The following is a 17308-nucleotide window of genomic DNA, read 5'->3' on the forward strand; positions in this document are numbered from 1 at the left end:
TGATGAAGTCCCAACAGTTCAAGTTTGCTTTTGTTTCCCTTTCTTTTGGCAAAGTGTCTAATAAGAAGTTGCTCCAGCCAAGGTCAAAGAGGTTGCTGCCTGTGTTCTCCTATAGTATTTTGATGGTTTCTTGTCTCACATTTAGGTTTCTCATCCATTTTGAATTTATTTTTATGTATGGTGTAAGAAAGTGGTCCAGGTTCATTCTTAATGCATGTTGCTGTCAAGTTTTCCCAATACCATTTGTCGAATAGGCTATCTTTCTTCCATTGGATATTCTTTACTGCTTTGTTGAAGATTAATTGGCCATATAGTTGTGGGTCTATTTCTGAGTTTTCTATTCTGTTCTTTTGATCTATGGGTCTGTTTTTTTTGCCAGTACTATACTGTTTTGATGACTACAGCTTTGTAATATAGCTTGAAATCCTGAATCCTCCAGTTTTGTTTTTCTTTTTCAGGATTGCTTTGAATATTCAGGGTCTTATGTGACTCCACACAAATTTTAGATTGTATGTTCTAGCTCTATGAAAAATGCTGGTGATATTTTGATAGGAAATGCAATAAATGTGTAGATTGCTTTGGGTAGTATAAACATTTAACAATGTTTGTTCTTCCAATCCATGCACATGGAATTTTTTTTTTCCATTTCTTTGTGTCCTCTTCATTTTATTTCATAAGTTTTCTAGTTTTCAGAGAATGGATCTGAAAGGGCGGGCCTACGCCGGCCGACTCCATCTTGTTCTGTGTCCTTCACCTTGACCACACCTCCTCCCCTTGAGTAAACCCCCCCTCACCTGCCGAACAGGACTCAGACCCTTCCCCAGGACCCTTCCCCAGCCAATCGGCTGAGGCCATAGCCATTACCTCACCAACTGCCCCCAGGCCCCAATAAAACCTTTGTCCTTTTGAAACTCGCTCTCTCTCCCTGGTATCTCACCGCTGTGTTGGTGCAGGTAGGGGATTGAGCTCGAGGTAGCTCGAATAAAGGCTCTTTTCTTTTGCATCGGACTTGGCTCCCTAGTGGTCTTTGGGGATCACGAATTCTGGGCATAACATTTGGGGGCTCGTCCAGGATCCCCAAGACCCCCGAGGGACCCCCGACCCGGAGAGCCTGACTGGCTATGGGTTAGTGTCTGTTTGTTCTGTCTTTTCTGTGTGAGCTCATTTCTGGAATTCTGGTAGTGCCCGACACGGTCTAAGTGGACAGACACACTGGAGGACCACGGGCCGGGAGTTTCGGAAGACGTTCTGATCCTCCCTTCTGGAGGGACGTGGAATCCCCTCAAAGGTCTAAGCTAGCTCTCAGTTTTGCTTCCATAGAGTTGGAAGACTTTCTAGGGGCCCTCTGTTTGTCTGTTTTTGTGTTTCTCTGTTTTATTCTGTGGACTTACTGGACGGACATTATGGGACAGACTCAGACTACTCCTCTAAGTATTATGATTGATCACTTTAATGATGTGAGGGGAAGAGCTAACAACCTCAGTGTGGAAGTCCGAAAGGGTCGGTTGCAGTTTTTTTGTTCTAGCGAGTGGCCAACTTTCAATGTTGGATGGCCACCAGAGGGGACCTTCGACCTCCCTACCATCCCTCGAGTCAGGAGTATCATCTCTCAGCCTAAGACGGACCATCTTGATCAGCTCCCTTACATTATCACTTGGCAGGACCTTGTAGAAGACCCACCCTCTTGGCTTAAGCCCTTCCTAGCCCCCCTCCCTCTGGAGCCAAAACCCATTCTTGCTTTGCAGGAGACAGAGAAGAGGAAACGTCTTACCCAGCCTTAAGCACCCCTCTACCCTGTCCTACAGGGGGGTACTGAAGAAGAATTAATTTTTCCTCCCCCGTATAACCCCTCTAGGATGCCGGAAGAACAGCTTCCTCCCCTTCCGGGGGAGGCAGACGCTGTTCCGAGAGCGGGAGGCGGAAAGGCTCCAGTGGGAAGCCCTCCCTTTACCAGACAAAGGGCTCAGAGGGAGCAATCTGCCTCTGCCGCCGACTCCACTATTCTGCCCCTGCGAGCCACTGGACCCCCAGACGCGGAGGGGAATCAGCCCCATCACTATTGGCCTTTCGCCACTAGTGACCTCTACAATTGGAAAGCTCAGAATCCTAAGTTTTCCGAGAAACTGGCAGGGCTTATTGATTTATTAGACTCTGTTCTTTTTACCCATCAGCCCACGTGGGATGATTGCCAGCAGCTTTTGCAGGTCTTGTTCACGACTGAAGAAAGAGAAAGAATCCTCAATGGGGCCCGAAAACTAGTTCCGGGCACAGACGGGAATCCCACCACCAACCAGGCTCAGATAGATGCCTCCTTCCCCTTAACTCAGCCCCAGTGGGATTTCAACACGGCAGAAGGTAAGGAGAGGCTCCGGGTCTACCGCCAGACTCTAATAGGGGGTCTCCAAATGGCTGCTAGAAAGCCAACCAATTTGGCCAAGGTAGGAAATGTACAACAGGGAAAAGATGAATCTCCGGCTGCCTTTTTAGAACGGATCATGGAGGCATTCCGTACCTATACCCCCATGGATCCAGAGGCTCCGGAAAGCAAGGCAGCTGTTATCATGGCCTTTGTAAACCAATCGGCCGTAGACATTAGGAGAAAATTACAGAAAATAGATAGACTAGGAGAAAAAAGTCTGCAGGACTTACTGGTGGTAGCCGAAAAGGTATATAATAACCGGGAGCCTCCTGAGGACAAGCAGGCTCTCGCCATGGCGGCTGCCAGCAGTAAGCAGACTCGAGACCTGGCCAGAATACTACTAGCTACCACTGCTGACTTCCCCGAGGAACGAGACCGCCGTCTCTGGCAGCTGGCAGACGACACAAGAAAAGGTAAAAGAACCACCAAGGGGGGGAAGCAGAGGCTGCAGAAGGATCAGTGCGCATACTGCAAGGGGATAGGGCATTGGGCCCGAGATTGTCCAAAAAGGGCCAGTGGGAAGGGAAGCAAGACTGATGGAGTAAAAGTCCTAGAGCTGGATGAACTAAGTGATTAGGGGAGTCAGGGTTCGGACCCTCTCCCCGAACCCAGGGTAACTCTTAAAGTGGAGGGGACCCCTATTGACTTCCTTGTCGACACTGGAGCACAACATTCGGTCCTCCGCACCCCACAAGGGAAACTAGCTAGCAAGAAGTCCTGGGTACAAGGGGCAACTGGTATGAGCCAGTATTCATGGACTACCCGAAGAACAGTAGATTTGGGAACGGGCCGGGTATCCCACTCTTTTATGGTAATACCAGAATGCCCCTACCCGCTGTTAGGACAGGACTTACTGACCAAGATTGGAGCTCAGATAACTTTCAGACAAGGGGAGCCTCAGGTCACCGATGGCAAGAGTCCATCCAGGTCCTGACCATGAAACTGGAGGATGAATACCTTCTCCACCAGGAGGCGTTCCCGAGAGAGAATAATATAGACAGATGGCTACAAGAATTCCCCTCGGTTTGGGCAGAGACGGGGGGGGGGGGGATGGGACTAGCCGCTCACAGGACCCCAGTCCTGGTAGAGCTCAAGCCAGGAGAGAGTCCGGTAAGGATCAAACAATACCCCATGTCTCAGGAGGCCTGGAAGGGGATCCAGCCACACATCCGGAGACTACAAAGCCTAGGGGTACTAGTTTCTTGCCAGTCTGCCTGGAACACCCCCTTACTGCCGGTCAAAAAGCCTCACACAAATGACTACCGACTGGTACAAGACCTCTGGGAAGTAAATAAGAGGGTCGCGGACATACACCCAACTGTTCCCAAACCATATACTCTCTTGAGCTCCTTAGCGCCCTCTAGGGTCTGGTATACTGTACTAGATTTAAAGGACGCCTTCTTCAGTCTGCCGCTGGCACCCCAGAGCCAACCCTTGTTCGCCTTCGAGTCTCATGATCCGGAGGAGGGCTACAATGGGCAACTCACCTGGACACGGCTACCTCAGGGATTCAAAAATTCACCCACCATCTTCGACGAGGCACTACACGAGGACCTGGGTGAGTACAGAAGGGAGCACCCTGGCCTCACCCTTCTACAGTACGTAGATGACATCCTGATTGCTGCCGACATGGCCAAAGACTGTGAGCGAGGGACCCAGGACCTGCTGGCTACCCCGGGGGCCTTAGGGTACCGGGCATCCGCGAAGAAGGCTCAGATATGCAGGGAGAGGGTAAGTTACCTGGGATATATCCTGGAGGGTGGACAGCAGCGGTTATCAGAAGCCAGAAAAGAAACTGTCATAAAGATCCCTACTCCCACCTCCCGAAGAGAAGTGAGGGAATTCCTAGGATCAGCCGGCTACTGCCGCCTCTGGGTTCCAGGTTTGGCTGAGATTGCCAGGCCCCTATATGAAGCTACCAAAGAGGGGAAAACATTTAAATGGGCTGAAAAAGAAGAAACTGCCTTTAATCAGTTAAAAAAGGCCCTCCTAAGTGCCCCAGCCCTGGGCCTACCAGATATTATGAAGCCCTTCCACCTCTTTGTAGACGAACATAAGGGAATAGCAAAAGGGGTTCTAACTCTAGCCTTAGGCCCCTGGAACCGCCCAGTGGCTTACCTGTCTAAGAAACTAGACCCAGTGGCTGCCAGCTGGCCGCCATGCCTAAGAATTATTGCAGCGACAGCACTCTTAGTCAAGGATGCAGACAAACTGACCCTAGGACAGGAGATCTGGATCACGACCCCACACGCCATTGAAGGGGTCCTGAAACAGCCTCCGGATAGATGGATGAGCAATACATGTATGACTCATTACCAGAGCCTCCTACTCAACCCTCCACGAGTGCGGTCCCACCCCAGTGCAGCCCTCAATCCCGCAACCCTGCTGCCCGACCCTGACCTAGGTGCTCCACTACATGACTGTGCGGGAATCCTGGAACAAGTACATGGATTCCAGACGGACCTGACCGATCAGCCCCTCCCCCATGCCGAGGCCACTTGGTTCACTGATGGCAGCAGCTTTGTGCGAGACGGACACAGGTATGCGGGTGCAGCGGTGGTCACCGAAACGGACACCGTATGGGCGGAGGCTCTACCCTCTGGAACGTCAACCCAGCGAGCAGAGCTCATAGCCCTCACCAAGGCGCTGATGCTGGGAGCTGGAAAACGGCTAAACATCTACACAGACAGCCGTTATGCATTTGCCACAGCTCATATTCATGGGGCAATTTATCAGGAGAGGGGGTTACTGACAGCAGAAGGACGGACTATAAAAAATAAGCAGGAGATACTTGACCTGCTTACGGCCTTATGGCTTCCTGCCAAGCTAGCCATTATCCACTGCCAAGGGCACCAAAAAGCTGATAACCCAGTAGCTAGAGGTAATCGAAAGGCTGACCAGGCAGCCAAGGCAGTAGCCCTTACTTCAGTCCCCACCATGACCATACAACTACCAGACCCGGGAGACCCAGTTTTACCAGACCAGCCCAAATACTCCCAGGAGGAGTTACAGTGGATCAAGAAACTCCCTATGGCCCAGGAGATAAAGGGATGGTGGTATACACCTAACAAGGATCTCGTGTTGCCAGACCAGCTCGGAGTCTCAATATTAGAGCACATGCATCGGTCTACTCACATAGGGGCCCTAAAATTAAAAGACTTAATCTGACATGCCGGAATCAAGATTCACCAACAGGACACCAAAATAGAGCAAGTTGTATCTGCCTGCAAGACCTGCCAACTCACCAACGCGAGGGCCACATCAAATAAAAAAGGAACCAGGCTCAGAGGCACCAGACCGGGGGCCCAATGGGAAGTCGACTTCACTGAAGTCAAACCAGGAAAGTATGGTTTTAAATATCTTTTAGTATTTACAGACACCTTCTCTGGCTGGGTGGAGACATACCCAACCAAGCATGAAACGGCTCAGATGGTGGCTAAGAAGCTACTAGAAGACATCTTACCCAGGTACGGTTTTCCTGCCATGGTAGGATCAGACAATGGACCAGCTTTTATCTTGCAGGTAACACAGGCAGTAGCCAAGGCGGTGGGGGCAAACTGGAAATTACATTGTGCTTATAGGCCCCAGAGCTCAGGACAGGTAGAAAGAATGAATAGAACCCTAAAAGAGACCCTTACCAAATTAACCATGGAGACTGGAGGGGACTGGGTGACTCTCCTACCGTACGCCCTTTACCGGGTTAGAAACACTCCTTACACTCTGGGTTTTACTCCCTATGAGATCATGTTTGGCAGGCCACCCCCTGTTATTCCCAGCCTTAGAGCTGAACTTATTGCTGAGTTTAAAGATCAAGAACTTTTTCTTTCCTTGAGCGGGCTCCAGAGGGCGCACGAGGACATTTAGCCACGCCTCCGTGCCATCTACGAGGCTGGTCCGATCCAGACACCTCATCAGTACAGGCCGGGAGACTGGGTCTATGTCAAGAGGCACCACAGAGAGACTCTGGAGCCGCGCTGGAAGGGACCCTACATCGTGGTGTTGACAACCCCTACCGCTATCAAGGTAGACAGCATCGCGACCTGGGTCCATCACACCCACGTTAGGCCAGCGGACCCCTCCTCGATCCGGAAGGACGTCGTCTTGCAATGGGCCATCAGTCGGGACCAACATAACCCGCTTAAGCTCAAGATACAGCGCATTCAACCCGCCTAATATTGGTAACTCTGTTAACTCTGTTTGCCATTGCTCATGCTGCCGGGAGTCCCCACGACCCCCAAACATCACCTGGCAGATCATAGACACCAGCTCGGGGACAATACTTAGTCAGACCTCCCAGAGCCACCCCAGGGACACTTGCTTCCCAGAACTTTGTGTAAACCTCCAAACTCTGTTCCCCTTGTCACCATAAATGCAGCCGGTCCCATGATTGGGTCCCTAAGTTACATGACAAGGGGGGAATGAAAGGGCGGGCCTATGCCAGCAGACTCCATCTTGTTCTGTGTCCTTCACCTTGACCACACCTCCTCCCCTTGAGTAAACCCCCCCTCACCTGCCTAACAGGACTCGGACCCTTCCCCAGGACCCTTCCCCAGCCAATCGGCTGAGGCCATAGCCATTACCTCACCAACTGCCCCCAGGCCCCAATAAAACCTTTGTCCTTTTGAAACTTGCTCTCTCTCCCTGGTATCTCACCACTGCGTAGGTGCAGGTAGGGGATTGAGCTCGAGCTAGCTTGAATAAAGGCTCTTTTCTTTTGCATCGGACTTGGCTCCCTAGTGGTCTTTGGGGATCACGAATTCTGGGCATAACAGATCTTTTACCTCTTAGGTTAGGTTTATTCCTAGATATCCTACTATTTTGGTGCAATTGCAAATGGGATCAATTCCTTTAATTCACTTTCTGTGGCTTCATTATAGCTGTATAGAAATGCAACAGATTTCTGCACACTGATTTTATATCCTGTGACTTTACTGAATTCATGTGTTAGTTGTAGCAATTTTGTGGTAGAGGCTTTTGGGCTTTCTACATAGAGTATCATGACATGTGCAAGTAGTGAAAGTTTGACTACTTCTTTGCTAATTTGGATGCCTTTTATTTATTTTTGTTGTCTGATGGCTGAGGCTAAGACTTCCAGTAGCGTGTTAAATAGTACTGATGAGAATAGACATCCTTGATTGGTTCCTGACCATAGCAGAAAGACTCTCAGTTCCTCCTCACTGAGGATAATATTAGCTGTGGGTTTTTGTATATGGCCTTTATGATGTTGAGGTGTGTTCCATCTATCCCTACTTTGTTGAGGGTTTTTATCAAGAATGGATGCTGTATTTTGTCGAATGCTTTTTCTAAATCTATTGACAGGATCATATGGTTCTTTTCCTTTCTTTTATTAATGTGGTGTATCATGTTGATTGATTTGTGAATATTGAAGCACCCCTGCAGCCCAGGAATAAATCCCACTTGATTGTGATGTGTGGGGAATAAGTTTAGGAATTTCCTGAGGTTGCATTGATGGATTAACAAAGCATAAAGAATTAGAAAGCAATAGGATGCTCACACCCAAATTTGGGTAAACAAGATTAGGTAAATAGGTGAATAGGGCTATAGACTGCTGCCAGGCAAAGTTGCCCAGAGCAGAGCTAATTAACAAAAGAATGGTGCCTTGTTGACCCTGAGGTTTGTCTTATCCCCTAGGCTAGCTAAAATAAACAGACACAGTGCTTCACATCTGCTATTAACAACCATCTGCCCAGCACCAGGATTATGTTTTGTATTAACCCAAACTCCTAATCCAGCATATTTTCAAAATCCCCTTTCCCTCATGTCCATGAGTTAATGTTCACACTTTCATCGTCTCTTTGTGCATGTCCATCACCATGTTTGTAAGCTTTCTGATCCTAATAAAAATGGGGAAAGGACCATTAATCAGGGCTCTTGTCTTCTCCTGGACATTAGCCATCTCTTGCATTTTAATCCTGAGTTCCTCTTTCTTGCTAGACAAGAAAGAACTCTAGACCCAGTCTAAGACAGTAATGAATGTTTCTTTTAATTTACTGTTGAATTTCATTTGCTAGTATCTTGTTGAGAATTTTTGCATCCATGTTCATCACGGATATTGGCCTGTAATTCTCCTTTATAGTCAGGTCTTTGGTTTTGGAATCAAGGTAATGCTGACTTCATAGAATGAGTTTGGAAGTTTTTCTTCCATTTTTATTTTTATTTTTTGGATCAGTTTGAGAAGAATATGTATTAACTCTTCTTTAAATGTCTGGTAGAATTCCCCTGGGAAGCCATCTGGTCCAGGACTCTTTTTGGGAGATTTTTTTATTACTGATTCAATTTCTTTGCTGGTTATGGATCTGTTCAAATTTTTCTCTTCCTGTTTCAGTATTGTTAGTTTCTGAGTTTCTAGGAATTTGTTCCTTTCTTCCAGATTGCCCAATTTTTTGGCATATGATTTTTTATAGTATTCTCTTATAATTGTTTTTTTTTTCCTATGGTGTTGGTTGTGATCTCTCCTCTTTCACTCGTGTTTTATCTATGTGGATCCTTTCTCTTTTCTTTTTGATAAGTTTGGCTAGGGGTTTATACATTTTATTAATTCTTTCCAAGAATCAGCTCCTAGTTTTGTTAATCTGTTCTACTGTGTTTTGTTTGTTCGTTTGTTTCTATATCATTTATTTCTGCTCTAATCTTTATTATTTCTCTTCTTCTGCTTGATTCAGGCTTTATTTGCTGTTCCTTTAAGTCTACCTCCTTCAGGTGTAAATGTTGTGTATATAGACCTTTATTGCTTCTTGAGATAGACCTGAATTGCAATATACTTTCCTCTTAGGACACCCTTATGTTTTCATTTTCATTTTCTTCCATGATTTTTAAAAATTTCCTCTTCAATTTCCTGGGTAACCCATTCATTCATTACTAGGAAATACTTTAACTTCCATGTAATGGAGGACTTTCCAAATGTTTTCTTGTGGTTGACTTCAAGTTTCATAGCATTGTGGTCTGAAAATATGCATTGTATTATCTTGATCTTTTTGTACTTGTTGAAGGCTGATTTGTGACCCAGTATGTGATCTATTCTGGAGATGTTCCATGTGCATTCAAAAGGAATATGTATTCTGCTTTTTTAAAATGAAATGTTCTGAACATATCTGTTAAGTCCATCTGATCCAGTGTGTCTTTCAAAGACATTATTACCTTTTGATTTTCTGCTTAGATGACCTATCCATTGTTGTAAGTGGGGTGTTTAAGTATCCTACAATTATTGCATTATTATCAATGAGTTTCATTATATTTGTTATTAACTGATTTATATATTTGCATGCTTTCAAGTCGGGAGCATAAATATTTGCAATTGTTAGATCTTCTTGGTGGATAAACCCCTTAATTATGATATAATGCCCTTCTTTATTGCTTTTTACAGTCTGGTTTAAAATATGTATGGCTACTCTGGCTTTCTTTGGACATCCATAAGCATGATAGATGGTTCTCCATCCCCTCAGATTCTATCTGCAGGTGTCTTTAGGACTAAAATGAGTCTCTTGTAGGTAGTATATAGATGGATCTTGTTTTTTTTTTTAATACATTCTTATACTTTATGTCTTTTGATTGGAGCATTTATTCCATACATTGAGTGTTATTATTGAAAGGCATGAATTTAGCGCCATTTTGTTACCTGTAGAGTTGGTGTTTCTGGTGATGCTCTCGGGTTCTTTCTAGTCTTTGTTCCTTTGTTTGTTTGTTTTTTTCCCAAAGAGTCCCCCTTAACATTTCTTGAAGGGCTGGTCTAGTGTTCACAAACTCCTTTAGTTTTTATTTGTATTGGAAACTCTTTATCTCTCCTTCTAATCTGAGTGACAGTCTTGCTGGATAGATTATTCTTGGATGCATGGTTTTTTTTTTTCCATTCAGCACATTAAATGTATTCTGTCACTCCTTTCTCATTTTTCAAGTTTCTGTAGACAGATCTGCTTTGACCCTGATCTGTCTTCCTTTGTATGTTAAGGACTTTTTTCCCTTGCTATTTTTAGGATTCTTTTCTAGTCTATGTATTTTGTGATTTTGACTGTGATATGTCTTGGCAATGACCATATTTTGTTGAATTTAATGGGAGTTCTCTGTACTTTTTGGATTTTTATGTCTGTGTCCTTTTCGAGATTATGGAAGTTTTTAACTATAATTTGCTCACATAAACCTTATACACCCTTTTTTCTTTCTTCTTCTGGGTCTCCTATGATATGAGTGTTATTACATTTTAATACATCACTGAGGTCCTTATGTCTGCCTTTGTGATCCCTGATCTTTGGTTACCTTTTCTTTTCACCTTTATTATTTTCATAATTTTATCTTGTATATTGCTAATTTGCTCCTCTGCCTTATCCGTTTCATGTTTTTATGGCCTCCTTTTAGGATTGCATCTAGGTTATTACATTTTTAATTTTGGTCTGACTATATTTTAGTTCTTTTATCTCTGCATAAAGTGATTCTCTGGTGTCTTACATGCTTTTTTCAAGCTCAGCTTGTACCTTATAATCATTGTTTTAAATTCTAGTTCAAACATCTTATATCTGCATTTATTAAATCCTGGGCCATCATTTATTTCTATTCTTTTTTGAGGGGAATTCATCTGTCTTGTCATTGTATGAGAAAAAAACAACAATGATAGAATTAAATAAATTTTTTAAATTTAAAAAATCAAATAAAGGATGCTAGATGCTAGGTGTGTTTTGGTGCTTGTTAAGAGAATCGTGATAGAAAAAAGAGAAAATAAAAAAGGACATAGGAAAAAAACAATAACACAATTAAAAAATAAAGTATAAAAATAATAATAAAATCTTAAAAAATAAAAATATTTGCTTTTTCTTTATCCAAGAAACAAAAGAAAAACATCAACAACAAAAACAAAAACAGAAGCAACAACAAAAATTTACAAACAAGTGAACTAACAAAAATCTCAAATGAAGCTAGTTATAGTTTCCCCTAAACCTGAAATATTGCATCACACTATGATCAGTAGACCAAGCTCATGGAAATAATTTGTGTTGGTCTTTTTGGAGGAGCCTGCTGCTCTGATTCTCAGGTCAACTTGCCCTAGTGCAGATGTGCCTGGAGGGAGCAGGGAACAGTGCTTGGTATGGGAAAGGTTTCTGCTGGTCTTCTGAGGGTGGATGGGGGGGGGGGGTTTCAGTGCTGGGTATAAAGCAAGCTTGACTAAGAAAAGCAGTGGTTTATATATACAATGGAATACTACTTGGCAGTGATAAAGAATGAAATCTTGCCATTTGTAGCAACATGGATGGAACTGGAGAGTATTAAGCTAAGTGAAATAAATCAGTCAAAAAAAGACAGATACCATATGTTTTCACTCATATGTGGATCCTGAGAAACTTAACAGAGAACCATGAGGGAGGGGAAGGGGGGAAAGTTACAGACAGGGAGGGAGGTAAACCATAAGAGACTCTTAAATACTGAGAACAAACTGAGGGTTGATGGGGGTGGGAGGGAGGGGAGGGTGGGTGATGGGTATTGAGGAGGGCACCTTTTGGGATGAGCACTGGGTGTTGTATGGAAACCAGTTTGACAATAAATTATATTTAATATAAAAAATAAAATAAAAATAAAATTTAAAAATTAAAAATTAAAAAAAAAAAGAGCAGGGGACATAGGCAAGTTAGGCAGCCAGTGTCCATACTGCACTGCTTCCTACAGGTTATTCTGTATGTATGCTGAAATGGTGCTAGACAGCTCCTTTTTCCCCCAGAGAGGTGTCTTCATGAATGCTGCCTCTCCAGGATATGCTCAGAGAAGAGTAAATAATCTCCCCGTCTATTCCTCATGTATTGTTCATATCACTGTTTCCATGCGGTGTTCCCTCACAGTTGTTTGCCTGCTTTCTTTCCAGGAGCAAGATGGTGCCCTCCACGATTTATCTCAGCCAAGACTGCTGACCTTTAAAACTCCAGGCTTTAAGCCTCACTTGTTGACAACTTACCAAAATTCAGCCCCTCTCATTTTCAATTTGCATGGTTTTAGGGAAATGTTCTACTTGTGCATTGCCCTGTGTGCTCCTCTCTCTTCCCTTCTCTGTCACTATAGCTCCCTCCTTTCTGTAGCACCCACAATCCATTTCCTCCCTAAAGCGTGTATCTGTACTTCCTACCTTCCTCAGTGCAGCCTCTTCTCTCCTTTTAGTTGTAGAGTTTGTTCTGTAAGTCCTCAGGTTGGTTTCTGAGGTATTTAAGATGATTTGATAGATATCTTGTTGTGTTTATGGGACAAGATGAGCCTAGGGTCCTCCTACTTTGCTGTCATCTTCCTCCTTCCCCTGGTGTTGTTGGTGTATATCTGGTATTACCAAACTTCTTATATATATTTTTTAATATACAACATCCTATTTCTTATGTTTTACTTATTATTGTGCTATTCTTTCTGATTAGAGCCTTCCCACTTCTTTTTTTAACTTGGCAAATTGTTAATAAGTTTCAGTTCAGCCATCATCCCTTCCAAAAACCTCACCCTAAATCACCTGTTGTGATCTGCCCTCTTCTCTGTTGCCATAATGACTGTCATACACTTCTGTTTACTTATTTAACATTTATTGAGAATTCACTATGTGTAAGAAAATGTGCTAGATAATCAGGATATACAAGTGAGCAGCATTAAGCATAACTACTGCCTTCATGGAGTTTACAGTTCATCTTGTCAATTACCACATTGAAATGAAATTAACTATTTTTCTCTCTACCCTTTCTAAATTATAAAATCCTTGATACCAAGGCCTATATATGTATTTACATTAGTACCCTTAGTTCCCAACACTGTCTTGAAATTTAATAGGCACACAAAAAATGTTGTTGAACTCAACTTTCTGATTATACCAAAGTGAAAAATATCCCTTTTTCAAATCATCTATTTTCTAATCTATCCCTACTTTCTGCTACTGATCTCTACATCACAAGAATAAGAGAACACATCCAATTGGATGGTTAGGGTAGGGGTAGTAGAGGTTGAAGGGAAAGAAGATATAATTGAGATACATAAAGAGGTTGACCCAAAACTGTTTGTAGCACTTTCTATTTGCTCTGATTTTTCTCCTCACATTATCTCCCTATTATAATATATTTTGAAGGCATATCTTTTCCCACATAATTGAGTTGGAGAAAACGTGTGTGGGTGGGGGGAGAGAAAAAGACAGAGAAAGGGACAGAGAGAGATTGGGCATCTTCTTAAATTCTGAACCAAATGAGTCTCACATATGAGTCAATATTAAGTAGCACTCATAACATACCTGAGATGTCTACAGTGATGCATGTACCTAAACCATTGGATGAAATTGGGTCAATATTAAAATCAATTTGGCATTTACACTTCACTTCCATTGTTCTCAAAAAGTTTCAATCCATCCACTTATCTTCTTAGGTTCCAAACTACTAACTTTCACATTATCATTCATGTGGGCTCTTAGTATGGTGTTTTGCCAACTGGTTTTTGGAAATATAAAACAATAATTGCTAAGGTAGCCTTTGCAAGATATTTTACCTAGTAGCATTAGATGCAGTAAGAACCAAGGAATATGTGAAGTTTCCACCATATGTTACAGTGACTAAATCACAAATCCTTGGCCTGATCTGCTGACTTGATGATTATCTAGTTACAGCTGTTTAGATGATTTAAGGAAATGATAGCCTGAATGGATATTTATTATTTAATCTTTCAACCTTCCACCCATTTCTTGCCCCCTGCTGACTCTGTTTCAAATGTTATTCCTCTCCTCTTCCATCCCCCTGTCCTCTACACACACACACACACACACACACACACTCACTTTCATTTTCCACAAAAATGTGTTCATTCAAGAAGACATGTCTCCTGTATTTGTCTTCAACAGCTTTTTATTATTTGCAAATGATAAAAGATAAATTTGTTCATCTTAAAGTATGCTTCTTGTCCATTTCACTTCAGTGCTAATCATGTTTTTTACTTCACTCTTGTTCTGTGAAGGAAAAACATAATGCATGCTCCAAATTGTAGCCACCTACAAAATTCCTTTAAATTTAATGTGGTACCAATTAGTTCTTATAGTAAATACGTGTGACTCAGTCTCTATAATGGGAATAAAATGATTTCATTATGCCCCATAGCTTTGCTTTTTTAAAAAAAAATTATTGTAAAGAGGGGCACCTGGGTGGCTCACTCAGTTAAGCAGCCGACTTCGGCTCAGGTCATGATCTCGCGGTTTGTGAGTTCCAGCCCCGCGGTCAGGCTCTGTGCTGACGGCGCAGAGCCTGGAGCCTGTTTCTGATTCTGTGTCTCCCTCTCTGCCCCTCCTCCATTCATGCTCTGTCTCTCTCTGTCTCAAAAATAAATAAATGTTAAAAAAATTAAAAAAAAATTATTGTTAAGAGCTAAAGTTAAAATACTGAAAACTAAATTGTATGTTAATCTCACAGTTATTAGAATTTTAATCTAATCGCTTTGGCCATTTTTCTCTCTATGCCAATGTTGTAAAAGCCATTTTGTAGGGTATATTTCAGCTCTTTTCTGATAATATAAAGAAAAGATAAAGTACGTACTTGTCCTCTGGAAGCTCTATGACTGTGTGTGTGTGTGTATGTGCGCGCGTGTGTGTGTGTTTCGTATGATATACAAAAATAGCTCATTTTTTATGAATATGCTATTTAAATGCAGGAAGATCTGACATTTTAAGATTGTCATCAATTCTGAGAGAAAAAAGTCATGTGTTACCCTCCATGTTCCTTTAGAAACTAATTTCATTCAAGGTCTCTTTCCCCCCAGAATTTGACATTGTAGTTTTAAATGAATGTTATCAATGACACTATTAAATAGGATTACATCTCAGTTGACCAAGCTAGGATCTTCTAACGTTGAAAACGCAATTCTTCAATTACACTTCACAGGTATAATGAAATTACCTTGAATGCATGGTCTAGTGGGCTTACTCCTGATAATGCAATGCTAAGTGATCAAATCAATTCTCACAGAAAAGTGGATCTGAGGAAAAAATATAATGCATCGTAAAAAAAAAAGCTAAAGAAAAAACAAAAGATGGAGGAAATAGTAAAATGTGATCTCTCAAACAGGGATCTAAAAAATTGCATTAATTCCTTAATGTTGATTTATATAATTATGTTCATACTTCTACAATTTATCTTTTTCTTACCTGTACTTGGTCTTCATCAATATACTATAAAGAATATTTATTTGAGCTGACCCTTTGTTGCTTTGAAGGCTTTGAGATTTCTAAAGTATTATTCTCTTTATTCCTACTGAGTTATGAATTTTGAGTACCTCACTGGTTTTATGTAGGCTCTGAATGGATTAATATTATGTTTGTTAATGAGATTTCCATGGAGGAGTTAATTTCAGGAATTCAATATAAACATTCTGAATCATTATTTTTAAAATAACAAAAGTAGCAAATATCCATTGAAGATTTTAAGATTGTGTGTTCTAGCTCTACAAAAAAAATTGCTGGTGTTATTTTGATAGGCATTGCAATAAATGTGTAGATTGCTTTAGGTAATATAAACATTTAACAATGTTTGTTCTTCCAATTCATGAGCATGGGATGTTTTTCCATTTCTTTGTGTACTCTTTAATTTCTTTCATAAGTTTTCTATTTTTGAGAATATAGATCTTTTACCTCTTTGGTTAGGTTTATTCGTAGATATCTTAATGCATTTTTTGGTGCAATTACAAACTGCCCCAAATTTTTTTCTAAAAGAAATTTTTTTTTCTGAAAGAAAAAAATAACAAAGATAAACACTACTCAAAATAGTACCACAGACATAAACACTGTTAAAAAATTGTATATATGGGCACGTGGGTGGCTCAGTAGGTTGAGCGCCCAACTCTTGATTTTGGTTCAGGTTATGATCCCATCATCTTAGAATCCAGCCCCATGTCAGGCTCCATGCTGAGGGTGGAGCCTACTTCAGATTCTCTCTCTCTCTCTGCCCCTCTTCCCTGCTCAATACTCTCTCTAAAATAAAAAATAATAAAAATGTTTAATAATTGTATATATTTAGCATTTTCTATATATTGATGTGTATATAAATACCATAAAATCATTCAAATTCTGTTTTATATTCTGCTTTTTTTACCTAAAATTAAATTATGTACATTTACCATGTCATTAAATATTATTTTAAAATATGCTTTTTAATAGCATCAATATCCTATCATTTCTATGCATCAAAGCTTATTTAAATAATTCCCAATTTTTAAATACTTAAGTGATTTCAAATATTTAATATTAGAATAATGTTGTAGTAAACATCCTCTAGAGCATGTTTTTCTACATGTCTGATTATTTGTTTAAAATAATTTTCAATCTGTGGATTTACTAAGGAGTAAAGCTATTTAAGACTTTTCATACATATTGCTAAGTTTCCCTCAAGATAATCTGTACTGATTTACACTTCATTGCCAGTGTACATGAGTGCCAATTTTTAGAATATTCTTGCCAGAACTACCTGTATAGTAAAAATATTTTTCCTTGTTTGCTAGAAAAAACTATCTCATCATTTAATTTGAATTTTGATTTATTTGGAGGTTAACTATTTTTCCATAGGTTAATTGAAAATATTTATAAATTTTCTATAATTTTTACAAATTTATAAAAACTGTCCCTTGTTCAGTTTTCTCCTGAAATGCCTCATGTTTTCTAATTGGTATGCAAGTTATATTCATATGTTGAAAATATTAACCCTTTTCCTGCTATTTATTTTTCAATTATTTTCTCAGTTTGCCATTTTTTGCTTTTAATGATATTAATTTAATTTGTTTTTAAGTTGTATGTAATCAAATCTATCAAGTATTTAATTTTTCTTATATAGTTTTTCTTTAGAAGTCATGCTTAGAATGTCCTTCTACAGCTCCACAATTAGATAATACTCACTTGTATTA

The 17308-nt window shown here is 41.2% G+C and overlaps 1 protein-coding gene across 1 annotated transcript; it reads left to right on the forward strand.

Annotated features, from left to right (window-relative positions):
• The first annotated feature begins 1268 nt into the window (after nucleotides 1-1268).
• Nucleotides 1269-6592, forward strand: LOC125157003 (uncharacterized). The gene is given in 3 exon segments (XM_047843264.1): nucleotides 1269-1764; nucleotides 1819-3339; nucleotides 3342-6592. Coding segments are annotated over 3 exon segments (5133 nt in total). The 5' UTR covers nucleotides 1269-1403.
• Nucleotides 6593-17308: the final 10716 nt, after the last annotated feature.

The sequence above is a fragment of the Prionailurus viverrinus genome, chromosome X (assembly GCF_022837055.1).
Source record: "Prionailurus viverrinus isolate Anna chromosome X, UM_Priviv_1.0, whole genome shotgun sequence".
Lineage (NCBI taxonomy): Eukaryota > Metazoa > Chordata > Mammalia > Carnivora > Felidae > Prionailurus > Prionailurus viverrinus.